Source organism: Prinia subflava, chromosome 1 (genome assembly GCF_021018805.1).
Source record: "Prinia subflava isolate CZ2003 ecotype Zambia chromosome 1, Cam_Psub_1.2, whole genome shotgun sequence".
Classification (NCBI taxonomy): Eukaryota; Metazoa; Chordata; class Aves; order Passeriformes; family Cisticolidae; genus Prinia; species Prinia subflava.
Genome location: NC_086247.1, coordinates 61,334,170 through 61,350,365, shown reverse-complemented (window position 1 = coordinate 61,350,365; position 16,196 = coordinate 61,334,170). Strand labels below are relative to the sequence as shown.

Genomic DNA, 16,196 nt, shown 5'->3' with positions numbered 1-16,196 from the left:
TAACATTTCAGGCTACATAATAGAGAGTTGTATTAAAATAACTAGTTTTGCTTTAAATATATCTGTAGTTTATTTGTATGTTTGTAGTGCTGTTGTCATCTGAAATGCATTGACTGAATTACTATTTTTTTACTAGTTCTTTTACTATTTTTCTCCAGCTTTTGAACTGCAACACTTAAAAACCACACATAAGTTACTACTTTACTGCTGAAACATACCTTACTGGTTTGCTTTCTCTTTTTAGGTGTCTTGGCTTTTTAATCCAGCAAGAAGTGAAATAACAAGTCTAGATAGTGGAAATATAGATGACATTTTAAGTGAGTACTTTGAATAATTTTTTTTTCTTTGTATGTCTACAGTTACTTATCTGTGTGAACATTACAGTGATATTAAATGAATATTCATACCCTAATTTTGAATATATGGCTTGCAATCAGCTTAGAAATATTAAAGGCCTCTGGTCAAAATTAGCTGTCTGAATTAATGTATTGCAATGGGAATTTGAAGTGTCTTAAGAAAATAACTGGTATCTTGTTTGCAGAAGGGAATGCTTGATTACATAACCAAAACCAGTCTTGAGGGCATTTTAAAAGTTTCCCCCAAAAAGTATCTTGCTTGTTCAGCTCTGCCTTTCCTCAGGTTAAGCACTGTCCTGATTCTGGTGGCTCATGAATGGAAATCTTTAAATTAAACGGATGTAGGTTTCATGTCTGAAATCTTTCCCTCTGAGAAATATGCAACTTGCCTGTATCTGGTTGCCTTTGCAGGAAAAAGTTATTACATTGTTTCAAATATATCCAGGGGGAAAAAATCTTTATTAAGGTCTGGACTAGAATCTGCCTTATGTTATGGGATTTCTTTGTGATACAAGAGCTGTTTGTAAATACCTTTTCTACAGTGGAAAATGTAAAATTATTTTATACAATGTAATTCACAAAAGGGATATATGCTAAGTGTAAAATTCATCCCATTACTTTCAAGAAATACTTTGTCTTGGAGGTAACCCTAAACTTTTCAGCTTGTTATTTAGCTGTTACCACTTGCATCTCTTGCTGATAATGAAAATCTTAACACCATAACTGTAATCAAACAGTGGTGTTCTCCAGCTTACTCAAGAGTTGTCTTTATCAGCATGTTGTCTTTTCCAGGCTTTCAGCATACTTATCTTCACATGTAACTGCTCTGTAACTTTGTCAGTTTTCTGCTTTGTCAATATTCTGCTTTATAAAGCTGTGACTGATATTCTGTAGATTGAGTATGTATTTCATTTTTTTCAGTGTCTAGGCCAGTACTCCTACTGAAAATCAGTTTAAAGCATGGTTGGTTATTATAGTCTGTAAAGATCATACATTATTTTTGGGCAGGAGATTTATCCTTTTTTGATTTTTTTCCTTATATGTGAAAAGAAATGCATGAGAACACTATTTCATTATCTCATTATATGTATCCCTGCACTTTTTTCATGTTCCTTACAATTTTTCTGGTTTGGGGGACTGAAAATTTCTTCACTGCCTTTTGCCATAGTATCCAGGTTAAATACGACAAGTAAGGACAAACCAGAGCAAGTTGCAAAGACAGGCTGCCTGTTCATTAGTCTTCTATCCCAAATAGTAGTATTGGGATTTCAGCTTTGAACTGGTTTTTAACACTTACAAATAATAGAGCTAGTGCTTAAGAGCTACTAGAGTTCAATTTCTGGATGTGAGTGCCTTAATTTTAAATCCAGAAATAATTTTTACTGCATGTGTCAATTACTTCTTGTGTGTCTTAATGCCTTAAGTATTTACATTTTTTGTTTTATATATCAATCAAGTCAATAAAACATTTGACTGAAGGCCTCTTTCATCTCTTTCCCATTTATTACAGATTATATTTCAGATAAGATTTACCCCAGCAGTTTTCTAGGAATCAGACTAAGCTCTATGCTGAATTATCCAGAAATATTTGCTTTTGTAGTTTTTTTGCATATACTTTTATAATCTCAGATAAAAGAACTGAGAATTTTGCCTCACAATGTGACATTGGGCTTTTTCTTTTTCTTTCTTCTCAGACAATGCAGATGTTGCTTTAGTTAATTTTTATGCTGATTGGTAAGTTATTCAAGTTGGTTTCTTTTTTTTTTTTATGTTTAAGCTTCTGTCTTTTGAAAACTGTCATGTTTGGCTATAGTTTTCTACTTGGAAATACAATTGTCTGTTGCTTTCAAACCACTTCTTTCTGGGTTTATGTCCCGATTACTTCTACTTCCTTGTCTATGCTTGCTTGGTTCACAGTATGATAGGCTATAGTTTTAAAACATTCCAGCCTTAATTATGATCATTACTTTTAGGCCTACAGCAATAAGCCCTCACCATAGCACACTGCCAGTCTGTGATGTAACCTGACTTTTGAGTGAGAACAGATCAGTTTTGCTCATGGAAGTTCTCTGTTGTGAAGGCTGAGAAGAATGAGGGACAAGAAGCCATTGTAGCATATACGTGGCACATATATATATATGTAGCATATATGTATATACATATACATGCTACATAAATGTGTAGCATACAGCTGGGCTGCCCAGAGTCAGGTTTTCTCAGAATGTGAACTTTCAGCTCTCTTGGCATTTTGAGAGCAAGACTTGCTCTTCACTTACATGTTTGCTGTTGCAGACATAACTGCATCCCCAGGCTGTCACTGTTAAATTTAAGGTGGGTTTCAGTGCAGGCTGGTTTATTGCAAGTCTACTCCTTGAAGTCTTCTTCAAGAATTCTTACAATTTCTACAGTGCTATTATGCATCTCCAATTTAAAAATCTGCCGTATGTTTGTGAGGACAGAACATAAAATCATTTTATTGACATAGTGGTAAAGCGCTTGTGCAGTACTGTTACCTTAAACTCCCTAAAGCCACCGAAGCATCTTTACAATTCTACTGCCTTTTCTGTGGGCAAAAAGAGAGAATTTGCATCAAAATCTGACATTATTGGAAGAAGGGACCCTTAGGGTTCTCTTTGTTCTTACTGCTGTAAAAGCAGTCTGCTCAAATTCTGCAAAACCTGAGTAATAACATAATGCATAATACTTACAACTTGTATTGTTGACCTGCAGAAAATTCCCTGTGATATTTCTTGAAGGTGTTGGTGAATATTTCAATCTCAACAATCTAAGGAACTTCTTTTACTACATTTTTAAAATCACTTTTCATGGGATAATTCGGGTAGAAAAAAAAAATGAACATGCTTTCTGAATAGAATATATTTCCTAAAGGCTTATAATTGATTAATGGTGTTTCCTAGGGAGATAAAGCAGGGGAGCATATCTTGAACTATGCACTCTTTCAGAATTACATTTTTTCTGCACCTGATTTGTTCAAGTTGCTTTTGAACTGATTTTTATCCAGTCAGTTACTGGGATTGTTACAGATAGATGTGATTTTTCCAATGACTTTTCTTTCTTTTCGTTTTTTCTTCAAAAATTAAAATGTTCCAGTATTCATAAATTGAAATATTTCCAAGGGATATTTTGAAGTCACGATTTCGTGTTCTGTTTACAGGTGCCGCTTCAGCCAAATGCTGCATCCTATTTTTGAGGAAGCTTCTAATGTAATCAAAGAAGAATATCCAGATAAGAATCAAGTGGTGTTTGCTAGAGTAGACTGTGATCAGCATTGTAAGTAAATCCTGATTTAGGTTTTTCTGTGCTGTCCTGCTACCAAATTAGTAATTGTATTGACAAATATGCTGAATAGCTGTGCAAAGTGTAGCTGTAGCTGGCCCATCATTTAGTCCAGGGTTACTTTTATTACATCAGCAAACCTCTTCTTCCAAATTTGTCAGGGCAATTTCCAATGTTTCTTTCTCATTGCATCCATCAACATCCTTCTTTTTTATCAGTTCAGCCTATCTCATTTAACGAGGGAAAAAGGGCTGTGATTATAAATTGAATTGGCCCATTGAGGTGTCGGAGAAGCACTAGTGCAACAAATGATGCAGATCTTCACAGCCAAGGAGAGGAAGGGGTAACCTGCCACTGTTAGCATGAAGAAGATGTTCTGATCAGATCTTCCTTCCACCGTGGAGTCATGGTGGGGGCTCTAAGTTTCCTTTCTCTCACACAGGCAGGCAGGGATCAGAGCTTGGCTGTGCTCTTGTTACACATGCCAGCAAACAGTTGCCTGTTTGGGTTGGGTTTTCCCCATGCCCAGACATACATGCAAATGATATGCAAAATCTTATTTTATGCTGGTACTAATGCCTAAGGTTCCTTTTAAATCCCTTAATAAGTAAAATGTGAGGAACATCTGCTGCACATTGAAGAGCAAATGGATAGCACCAGGATTTTCCATTAAACTGTTGGATCAGCTGTGTTGTTTTATGCTTCTTGGAGAACAGCATTTCTAGGAATAATTTCTTTACAGTGGCTTGTGATTCCCAAAGAGTATTAACAGCAGAAATTCAGTTTAATCAATACTGATTAAACTATTTTGGCTTTACAAAACTGTTAATTTGTAAGGACAAGCATCACTGGAAATTGGCTCATCTTTTCATGTCAGCATAAGGACAACAAAACTTGCTATAACGTTCTCACTAAAGACCATAGTAAAATCAGCCTGTGTAGTTGCATTTTATTGTTAAGGTTTAAATTAACTGCTGAAGTCCTTACTTTGGTTGCTGTAGCTTCAGCTGCTTGAATAACTCAGAGAGTCTGGGCTGCTGGATGCCCAGGGTTTAGCTGTGAGATGTTCTTGTCTTAGCAGTTATAGTTAAGGAAACATTGTTTTGCCCCCCACCAAGTGTTTGAAACACTTCAAAAGTTTGTTGCTTAATCCTCTCCTATGCTCTTTGAGTTAAGGTAATTGATGCTTGTTACAGAGAGCGAAGAGGAGGAGAAGCTGCAGAAGAGATTGTCATCCTTCTCCTGGGAGTACTTGTAGTGGGCTAAGCAGTAGGAGGAAGCCAGGAGTCTTAGTTTTTCTTTTCATTTCTGGAATACTATTAGTTCTCTGTATTTACTATTTTTGTCCTTAATTTAAGTAGATGAGCATGACTGCTCTTGCAGAAGATGTAAAATGTGGGAATTAAAAATAAAATCCTTTAATGACAGGCAATTTACATTGCATTTTTGAATTGAAATAACATTATGTATGCCATTCCTAGTTTCTGGTATTTATTTGCTGGGTTTTAAACAATGGTACATTTCATGGCACACAGTTATTGGGCATGTCCTAAAGTTTTAGGTATTTTAACTTGGATTTTAACATGTGCAATAGCAGCTTTTTAGTAATAAAGCAGATACTACTATATTATCAAGGTTAGGACTGCTGTAGCTGCATTTTTCTGACTGCTGGTATTAAGATTGTTAGTGGTTGGGGATCTTTTACGCAAGTTTTACATTTTTGTTTGTGTTTACGTATTTTAGCAACACTAGAGGTTTTATGTCAATATTTTGGTGGTTTGTTATGCCTGTAGATTTCATACCACTAGTAATTTGCTATTAGAATGGTGTTCTAGAGATGGTGTTTATTTGCATTACAAATTATCTGGTTCTTTTTGAGGCCAAGACTCTGTAGGGAATCCAAATAGCTGATTTGGGCCACTCAAAAACAGCTTTCAGAATGGTCACTCAGGCATAGATACTTTCTGTTTAATGCACTATTATTGAAGCACACTGCAGGGCCCAACAGCTCACACCAGCTTCTGAGGGTAAAGCAAATGAAAGAGAATTATTGATGTACTGCCAAATCTTTGATGCCTAATGACAAAACCATCATTCTGTCTGCTCTTATAGCCAATATAAAGATGTTTTTCTGAAAAGTGATAGTCCCTTATGTGATAAATATGAAATATAAATATTAACACTATATTAAGCCTCTGTATGTGTTATGCTTTACACTAGGTTTTAATATTGTGGAAGATAATTATACCTGAAATGTGTAGGCAAAGTCACCAGGCTGTGTTTAAGCTGGTGTGTAACATACAAAGGTAAATCTGAAGCAGGGTGTTGAAGCAGGTACTCTCTGCTTTTCCAAGACCACATCCTTTTATAACTTAAAAATATCTGAGTTCTATTACACTATGTCTTGTTAAAATCTCTGATGGTTTTGGTATGTTCAGTTTAGTAATTCACCTATTTTAAAAATTAGACACCTCTCATCTAAGAATAATATGTAGTAAATGTGATCTTCCATATAAAATTACAGAAGATCTTATTGCATAGACGTTATTAGGAAGGTTTTGTTTCGTAGTTTGGAGGTTTTTGTTTGTTTGGGAAATTTTGGGTGGTTTTTTTCTTGCTTGTGTTTTAGGGTTTTTTTAAGCATTTGTGTTAAGCAGCAGTGCTGGAAACTCATTTGGTACAATAGATTTCCTGTGTTCTCTGTGAGTGAATATTGCAATCAGAACTCAGGTTGCTCTGGGGGAGAGTTTATATTTTGGACAGTTTCTTTAAATTCAACATTAGGAGTTGTGATATAGAATTCTTGTAAATTGAAGTATATATATTGGGGGGTTGATTCCACTGCACCATGAATTCCTTTGGTTTCTGAGTTAAATTAAAAAATAGTAGCTAGTTTGAATAGATCTTTGTGCCTCCAAACATAAATCAATTTCTCACTGAGGATATGTAAGGAGATGCTTTGGTGGACAGACTGTTTAGGGAACTGTTGTTCTTCCATTCAAAATGTGTATGGGAATGGTATTCTCCCTCTGTCCTGTGAGCTGCTGCTCTCTCTGTGTCTGGCTGTTCCTGCAATGTGTGACATGTTGCTAATGTTAGTCTGCAGAGATGAGACTGTGTCGCTGCTGTGCCTTTGGTAAGCAAAAGAACTCAATGATAACAAATTTGGAAGTTCATAAAGGAACTCTAAATGAAACTCTAAACAAGCATGAGGATTTCATTGCATTCTTGTCACTTTGCTTGGGAAAAAATATCAGTCTGAGAGAGTTATCTTTGGATAAAATAAAAAGTGTAAGTGATTTGGAGAGGTTGTTGATGGCACTCCTCAGGAGAGCCATTTTATTAATCTGTCAGAGAAGGTTATGAGATGCCTACTGATGAGGCCCTGCTTAGAGCAGGCATGGCTGTTGTGAATCCTCCTTTGCAGCAGAAGGTGTTTAAATTTGCTGTTACCTGAGTTTAATACAGAATATTGATTGCTTTCCTTCTACCTGTTCTGGTCCATCATACAAGTCACCAGTATCACAATCATTGGAGTAGGATGCCTAGTTTAGATGGTTTCCCAAGTTCCTTTCTCATTCTGCTTCTTCTGAGTATTCTGTCAGGGCTTAAGATTCCTTGCAAGTGTCACAAGAGCAGTAGTTCAAGGGGGCAGAATTTATGGTGTACTATGAAAGTAAAAAGTACCTATCAAAGGCAGATCTAATTTGTCATCTGTAGAGTGCCCTGGTGGACAGCCTGAGGGACTTCAAAAGTTGTTGTTGACTGATCTCAAGTGAGCAAGCAGAATACTCGTTTGGTCATTCCAGCTTCAAATATACAGCTGAAAGAATTTGCTGTTTTTGAGATGGAAGATATTGCAGAAGGGTAAGGAAGATTTGCAATGATTTGACACACAAAAAAATAAAGATTAGTGTTAGATCCAGAAAATTCAAGCTCTCTCTGTATGTAGCTGTGCAACTCCTACAATCATCATGTAACACCAAAGTTAGGAAATGCAGTAGCTTGGGTTTGTGCTAGCTGTTCCTCAGACAGCAAGAAGACACCACTCCCCTCTCTGTAGAAAAAGGGACACTGAGTATTTTCAGAAGTTATTTTTACAGGATTTGAGTTTTGAAACTTTGATTTTCTTTCAGATAACTTTTCAGACTGTTATAGTGCTCTGTTCAGCATGTGAGTTCTTCAGGTGGTGCCTTGTATGATGAGGTAGGCATTTAGGATAATTATCAGTATTGTTTGAATCCTACTGGACACGTTTTTTGAGTACCAGTCCTGTAAACTTAAAATCTAAATATTTTAGTCATAGTGTGAATTATGGCCCTGAAAAAATAGAACAGTGTACTGAATTAATAGTGACCCTTGTAGCTATTGCTGGTCCTTCACTGGCAAGGACCTTCTTTGCTACATGGTGGGTGGGAGCCTTCTTCAATATAGTGGGTCTTGGTGCAATTTTTCAACACATTATTCATTGTACATTTAATTTCAACTTGGTGGCAGTGGAATTGAGATTCTCAGTGGTGTGATCTGATATCTAGCTAGCTGAACTTTGGACAGTGTGTTGTGGTGTTAACCTAGAATGGTGCAGTCTGAAGCATTCTGGAAAACAAGTCACTGGCTGTGTGCTTGCTTGAAGCTGTAGCTTGGGTAATGTGTGTACACACTGTGAGAAAAGCCTGAGACACCGAGCTTTGGCATTCCTTTGAATGGAGGAACACACGATGCTCTGACTATGGAGACATGACTGACAGTACAAGAGACAGGATAAAGATATGGATCACAAATGATAGCTCACAAAGCCTGCTTTCTTAGAGGATCTTGCTCAGAAGGTGGCATGGGAGACTGTCTTAGAAAACATGAGTGTAAATGTCAGGTTTCACATAAAAGTTGGTTTCAAAACTAGAGCTGCTGCCTCTTCCCTGTTGTAAGACAGAGCTTTGCTCAGGAGAAGTATCAGTCAATACAGTGCATCTCTGAAGAGAACTGGGTGACTGTAAGATATTCCTGTTGGATTTGGCAGAATGCATAGTGGAAAAAAGTCTGGGCAGTTTGGAAATTGTTGCGTGTCAACAGGTAAAGGTGCAAAATGGGGAGGAGAGAATCATCTGAATTCAACAGTCTTTGTGTGCTCAAAGTTTCTGATTTGTAGAAGAAGAGAAGATGATCAAGTATGTCAGTAGCTTCCTATCATAAATAATATGAAACTATTTTGGTAGCACAAACTAGATTTGTGATTTAATGATTCATTCAGCAAAATACAAAGACAAGGTTTATTCCTTTTAGATACCTTCACATCTGAAGAAAATAAAAAGTCATAAAGTTGTAGTTGGGAGATTTTTTTTTAGGTAGGTTGCCCTTGTCTGTTTCAAATACCTCATTTCATCAGAAAATGGGCAGTGGGAATGTCAGGAAATATTTTTAAATTTAATTTAGGATTTACTATAACTAATGCAATCTGTGAATGAGCTCAAACAATATTCCATGTATTTGCATTGTGTATTTCCAATTTTAAAGGGAATATAATTTTGTAGTTGCACTGCTTATGCTAACTCTACCTGTATCAAATGCCAGGGCTTAATGAAGCATTTAAGGTTTACTCTATTTGACTTTTGAATTAATTCAAACAATTTTTCATGTACTTGCATTTTATTTTTTGCAAAAAGATGGTTTTCAAATACTTACTTGTGTAGGAGTGTCATTTCTCTGTGTTAGTTCAAATACCAGCATTCATGGAATCTCAATGTAATTTGTAAAGATCATGCAAGTACTGACTTATGAAATAATGTTTGAATTCAGCTTAGACAGTGGGCATTTATTACCATTATTTTTTTTTACACAACTTCAGCCCTTGATGAAGATCCACATCCTTAAGTACTGCAGTCTCCATCCTGGAGAACCTGCATGACCCCCTGAATGCCCATTCTTCAACCCTTACATCCTCCTATAGCTGTGGAAATAATGTGAAGGAAAAGTCCATGTTGTGAGACAAAAAAGTGTGGGGTTGGGAGTTCTCTTGCTGTGCAGCTCTGTAACAGGAGGAGTTGGGAATCTCAATGTGTTTCCATGAAACCTCGACATGTTGTGCTCCTTGTCCCTTATCAGGTCAAGGTTAGATCGATTCATGTCGATCCAGAGAGTCAGACCAAAGGTCCTTCTGGCAGCAGGGGAGAAGGGCAGCAAATGCCTGCCTTGCAGAAGTTTTGTCAGCAACAAACGTAAAGTGTTTCCTCCCCTGTTGTACTTGCCACCTTCTTGCAGGCAGCTCTTAGGTACTTTAACTAAAACGTGGTAGAGTTTAAGGGAAGAGAACATTATTAATCTAATGTTCATTAATGTTGAATATATTGGCATCCTCCCTGGAGAAATTTGTATTAATTTGGAATAAAAGTACTCTTCACTGAGGACATAAAATGTTTTACCTTAATTTAAACTGTAATTAGTGCATTAAGAAATGCACTTCTGGGATATTTAGGAAACAAGACAAGGCGTCTTAGTCAAAATTGATAGGCTGAATTCAGTGCTATTTTATAGTGATATAAAGGTTTTTAGTAACTGGGCTAAGCTGATGGAGCTTTGAAGTTTACTTGGGAGATGTTAGAGAACATTTTTGTGGAGTAGACCTGGTTCTTATTCCTTTGCTATGCACATTTTGTTTTCAGTTCTCAGACTCATCTAAGCTGTGCAACTGGTACAGAGACTGTTTTCAGTAAGTAAAGCTGCAAGCAGGATTAGTGTTGTTCTAGCAGCAGTTGGAATTACTGATGGTTTCACTGGGAGTTCTCCAGGCAGCATGGAATTCAGACTTCTCCATTCTCTTTAAAAAAGAGTGAGTGTAAGATAGAAAGCAAATCTGCTTTGTGGTAAATATATAACAGAAGGGATGTTTTTATCAGAGTGGATTTGTTCTCACATCATTCAGTGCTGTGCCACGTGAGCTCATGGAGCCTATTTGGTGCCTTCCTGCTGTGGGCTAATCCAGGTCACCCGAAGGGTGCCCTGTGACTTGTAAGGAGTCCATGAAGGCTAAGGACGTGTACAGGGCACACTTGCAATGCCTTCCTCCCCATGTCAAGTGAATGAAACTTCTCTGTCTCCAAAGGATAAATCAGTCTGCTGAATTCACCACCTCTGTCTTTCCTTGAGAGAGAAAAGGGAAAGTGTGGTGAGTGCAGTTGACTGGAATGAGTCTCCTAAAATGGTGAAGTAGCCTGGGGAAGGGAGGCATTTGGAGGGCATTTAGTTGAGTTTACATCCAGAGGTATAGGTAAACTGCATTCCAAGCTGAAAAGATAATCAGTTTTCACAGGGTCTGTGAGATTTTACTTTTTTCTACATTTACTTCCAGGGGAGGAGTGAACAGGAAGGAATAATTAAGCAAAGCAAAAGCCAAAGGAAAGTGCTTGTGGAAATCTATTTGACATTACATACTTTGTCTCTAGTGTTTGTTTTTATTCTTGCTTTCCTAAGAACCCAAAGGATATCTGGTTAGCTCATTTCTTCAGTTCCTCCTCATCAAATTGTGAAGTTCTTTGCTGGACTTCAGCCACATCTGAAAGGGGGAAGAGCATTCAGAGCTATTAAAAACTTTGATCAAAGCAGTTGCTGAATATTGAAGATGCACAAACCCAATTTCTACACCATAGCAAAGGTTACTGTAAAAACTCAAGGCAGCTGGATCCTGCTCAGTGTGCCATGAATCACTTGCTGGTTATTTGTAAGCTTCCCCATCAGTGTGTGGCTGGGAACTAACTGCAATTCCTACTGCAATTTGCTATGTCCCAGTGATTTTGCCAAGTGGAAGAGGGACAAAGGGGCATGTTAAGAACTCTGGTGGCGTGCAGTGAAGAACCGTATTAGTGTCTTAGTAGTGGTTGAAGTTAGAGGACACAGGTTGCACATATGTGAGAAACTGGACTGTATTGCTTCTGCTTAGCTTTCTTCTTTGCTGCTCTTCTGATTTTCTTGTAAAGTCTCTTTCTCATTTTATTCTTTTACATTTGTAAGTCTTGTGAATAAATAAATAACTACCCTGTTACATAAAGATGAAAAGAGCACTAGCTCTTGTCCTAGATTAATGCCAATACATGTTACTTTGTTGTGTGAAGCTTTGTGTAGTCCAAGTCTAGGAGAAGACTGGACTGCATGTATAGATGTGAATGGAGACTTGTCTTGAAGGGAATGATGATACTGGTTGACCAGAGAGGTGTTTACCTTAATTTAGAAACCTGGAATTTTGTGTTTGTTCAAAACCTGAACATCTCAGAATTGTCACAGCAGTTTTCTGGCCTTCACAGCCTTCAAAAAATACTTTGCACAGGGTTTACATTCTCAAACATTTTAGACATGACAGTTATATTTCCAGCATTGCAATTGAGATGAAAATCATAAGTTTAAAGAAAAATAGGAGATGATTTATTATATTAACCTTTTCTCAAGTGGGTTTATTAACTGAGATTGGCAAGCTTTGAAGATTCTCATGTTCTTGCTATGCCCTTAAATTTGCCTTCTGGTTGTTTGTGGAAGTGTACTAAATGAGTATACATGACCAAGTTATTTGGTCTTTGCTTAGTGCATATTTTGGTAATTTTTTTCTTTAGAAGATCAGTACATGGGAGGAGTATAGGTGTGAAGGGTTTTGGTGGTTTTGTTTTGGGGGAGTTGTTTTTGTTGAGTTGGTTTGTTTTGTCTTCTTATTGCTTAAAGGTTTAGAACTGCTGGTTCAGAGATTCCAATAAGAAACCATGTTCAGTGTATTTCGATATTTGTAGGACTTTGTTTTCATTTTCTTAATTTCTTTTTAGCTGATATAGCTCAGAGGTACAGGATAAGCAAATACCCAACTCTGAAGCTCTTCCGGAATGGCATGATGATGAAGAGGGAGTACAGGGGCCAGAGATCTGTGACAGCAATAGCAGACTACATCAGGCAGCAGAAAAGTAACCCTATTCGGGAGGTCCAGGATTTGGAAGAAATCAGTTCTCTTGATGTAAGTGGTTCAGTTTTATTCCTCGTCTGGATTTTTTTTTTTTTTTTTTGAATGTTGAACTCTGGAATGTGCAGTACCTTGTGGTTTTTTTAAACTGAGTGCAAAACTGGGTCATTTGCAGTATTGCAAATTAGTCCAGTGTAGTCACTTTGAGCTGCATCCACTACTGAGTCATTTATCTTGCTTTTAAAAATTTGAAAAGAATCAGACATTGCATTTGACAAGATACTTTTAATATTCCTCACCAAAAAAAACCCACTTCCAAGGATTCTCCTGAATATTGAAAAGGCAAAAAAGAAATAATTTCTGCATTTAATGACTGTTGAATGAATGACATCTCTGTATTTAATATCTGTAGGGAGTGATGACAGTTATTGATAATTTGATGCAAGTTATGATTCAAATTTTGTTTTTACAGCGCAGCAGAAGAAATATTATTGGGTACTTTGAGCAAAAGGACTCTGATAATTACAGAACCTTTGAAAGAGTAGCGAATATTTTGCATGATGATTGTGTGTTCCTCTCTGCCTTTGGGTAAGTTTTGAAATGCCTTGATTTTGTGACTTCATTATTTGAAATTCTGTTAATGAGATCTATATAATTTAATTAAATAGACTTCTTTATTATTTTCAGCTGAAAAGGCATAGCTGAAGAGACTAAACCTTATTGGATAAATACACTGAGGGGATTGAGGGACAAAACTCTTTCCAGTCTTAATGTTTGCTGTGAAATTCAACTTTTATTTTTTGCTTCCTTTTTCTTTTCTTATAATTCTTTGTCAGTATAGTTTAAATGTACCTGAGGAGGTTTGGTTAGGGGAATGGTAGACATTTGTGTCCCAAAACCTGCTTTATTAGAAGGAGAGGGTTTTTCCTCATTCTTGCTTTTTTTTTTTTTCTTTTCTCTGTAAGGAATGTAATTGCTTCTCATTTCCTCTTGGTGTTAGGGGAGCAGACCTTGTTCCAAAATACCTAGTTTCTATGCCTGGGCCTTTTTCATGCAAGTTTTATGTCACTGCACAGTGTAATGGCTTAGAAAGAAAATTGCGTTGGTGAGCTACACAGTGTAAGTCTAGAAGAAAAGCCTGCAGGAATTCTGATTTCTCCTTGTACAGATTTACAGTGATATTTCAAAATATTCAGGGGAAGAAGAATAAATTTGGAGTGATTCACTTTTTAAGTAGCATAATAAAATTAAAATTAGATTCATTCTGCAGTGTTTAATGTGGCAGCACTGCCTAATTTGAAGTGGTTGGGCATTAATGTGATTGTAGTTTGCAGTCTACCCACAGTTGCAAAATCAGGAATTTACATGGGTTTTGCTAGATTTTATGCTGCACAGAGTTGCCTTGGGAGTTTTAACTGGATGTAGTGGAGAACAGCAGAGAAACTGAGAGGATGTATCAAGGTAGAAAACGTTTCATCTGTTTGAACAAAACCTGTTGTCAGTCACTGATGCCTCTTCCAATATGTCTCTAAAAACAGTCTGAGAGAGTGTTTGCAAAGTGCAGGGGTGGATGTGCTTTCCCTTCCTTCAGTCCCCTGGTAGGTGTGCTGTGACTGTGTAAGCAGCCCTGGCCATGACTTGTATGTCTGTGGTCTGTCTGTCAGTCTTTGGCCCAGTGAGTGCCATTACCCCAAGTGTTTTCTGGTGGGTGCCTCCATCCTTGTTCTCAGCACAGCCAGTCTGAGTGGCTGGTAGAATTTTTGCCCCTCATTCAACTTCTCAGTCTTTCAGACATAACTTAAAAAAATTCTTAGTAAGACAGCACTACTTTCGACATTCACTCTCCTGCTTTTTGAGTCTGTCCATCTTTGGTTTGCTGTTTGCCAATCCCATAGAATGAGAAGTAGTTTCCCACCACTCAGTGTTAGCACTTGGTTGTTGGGCACTGAAGTAGGTACTATAGGAGGTTTATTTTTTATTGTTTTGTCCGACATAAGCAATAAGCAGATGTAGTGGAATGCATCAGGTTATTCATAACCTGCCTGTGTAAATACAGATTGCACAGCAGGTTTATCATTATTATTTTCTCCAGACACCCATTCCCTTTCTAGCCTGGAGCTGCTGGTGTTTTAAAGGGCAGCCTTCCCAACAGCAACCTTGGGAGCTGAATGTTTCCATCTCTCAGTAGCTGATGCTGTTCAGCTTCCTAAAAAATTGTACATGAAAAGAGTTCCAAGGCAGATGCTAGCTACAGATCAGTGTTTTTTATTCAGATTATGTATAGAAAAATTCTTCATGGGAAGCTGGCACTGATCAGTTGAACTCTTCTGACTGAGCATCCTAACAGCCCCTGGAAAGGACTTCTGGTTTTGCTCTGGACAGAGTTCAACAGCTACGTGATTCGGGGAGGTTACATGGGTGGTCATGTTCAAATTTTTCTTAAGCTAAAATAAAACAGTGAGTTTGACAGGAGAAACATAGTTGCTTGACTAACTTCTGTCAAGGCAGGACTGTCCCATTATGCCAAAATTTTTCTGGCTTGAGGTGGTTGTAGTAGCTTATTTAAAAACTCTGTTAATAGTGCTTAGTTGCAGATGATTTTGATGTTTAAAACTATTCTTAAATAAACTTGTCCTTACAGTTCTGTTAAGATCTGAAGTCATCACAGAATAAGATAATTGAAAGAAGACTTATAAGCAGGAGGAGATAGATGAAGAATCTGATGAAGAGATTGTTAGAGGTAGATTTTAGAAGTAGGGAGGAATGAATCTGTAATATTTGTGAACATGGAAAAGAATGTTGAACAGGAAAAAAAAAGCCAAAAATATTTTTATCTTAAAAGGCTACGATGAACTGTAAGTAATTCATGGAAGAAAGTGATAAATCTAGGAACTGTTTTAATTTTACATTAGCAAGTAAATATGGCAGGGGAGGGTAGGGGGATTGTGTGCTTTCCAGAGACTCACCTTGTACATTACTGCTTCAAAAAAAGACAAAACACCAACTGAAGTGTTCCCATTTTAGTAGTTGTTTTAAAAAGGTGTACCTTCAGGCATTTGGGATTTTCACATCATGTCCCCACTTTATTTGAGTTATCTGAAAAAAAAAAATCAGTCATAGCTGCAGCTACTGGAGTGGAAGAACACAGAAGGGGACATTTTGGGTTCTACCACAGGGTTACCCTAGAGCATATATTTCATTATAGATTATCATCAGCTTAGCAAGCAGTGATTGGGCAGGTGGCTGCTATGGCTTCACTTTCTTGTTCCATGAAGATTTATTTGGGATGCAAGTGGATTACCTCAGTGATGGTTGTCACTAGGAAGCCTCATTTCACATTATGGCGAGAGTCACGTTGGGAATACAAAAATGCATTTTAAAATACATATCTCTAAACTGATGCAAATAATGGTGATGTAACATAACTCTGCAAGGCACCTTTTATATATGACAAGAAAAGGATAATGGGATCAAAAGAAATCAATAAAACATAGGTACTTTGAGTTAAGCCTTATGATATCTGTATATTTCTTGGCACTCTAAATTGTCCAGACCCCTGGAAGATGTAGCTTATCTTGCAGTGAGGCAAATTCAGATAATTTGACTTCTCTTTC

The 16,196-nt window shown here is 37.2% G+C and overlaps 1 protein-coding gene across 1 annotated transcript in view; it reads left to right on the top strand.

Moving 5' to 3' along the window:
* Nucleotides 1–16,196, top strand: part of ERP44 (endoplasmic reticulum protein 44) — a 48,489-nt gene that overhangs the window by 19,822 nt on the left and 12,471 nt on the right. The window contains exons 2-6 of the mRNA XM_063398014.1: nt 245–317; nt 2,051–2,090; nt 3,532–3,647; nt 12,452–12,636; nt 13,055–13,170. Of these exons, the coding sequence (XP_063254084.1) occupies nt 245–317; nt 2,051–2,090; nt 3,532–3,647; nt 12,452–12,636; nt 13,055–13,170 (530 nt within the window). The remainder of the gene's footprint in view (nt 1–244; nt 318–2,050; nt 2,091–3,531; nt 3,648–12,451; nt 12,637–13,054; nt 13,171–16,196) is intronic.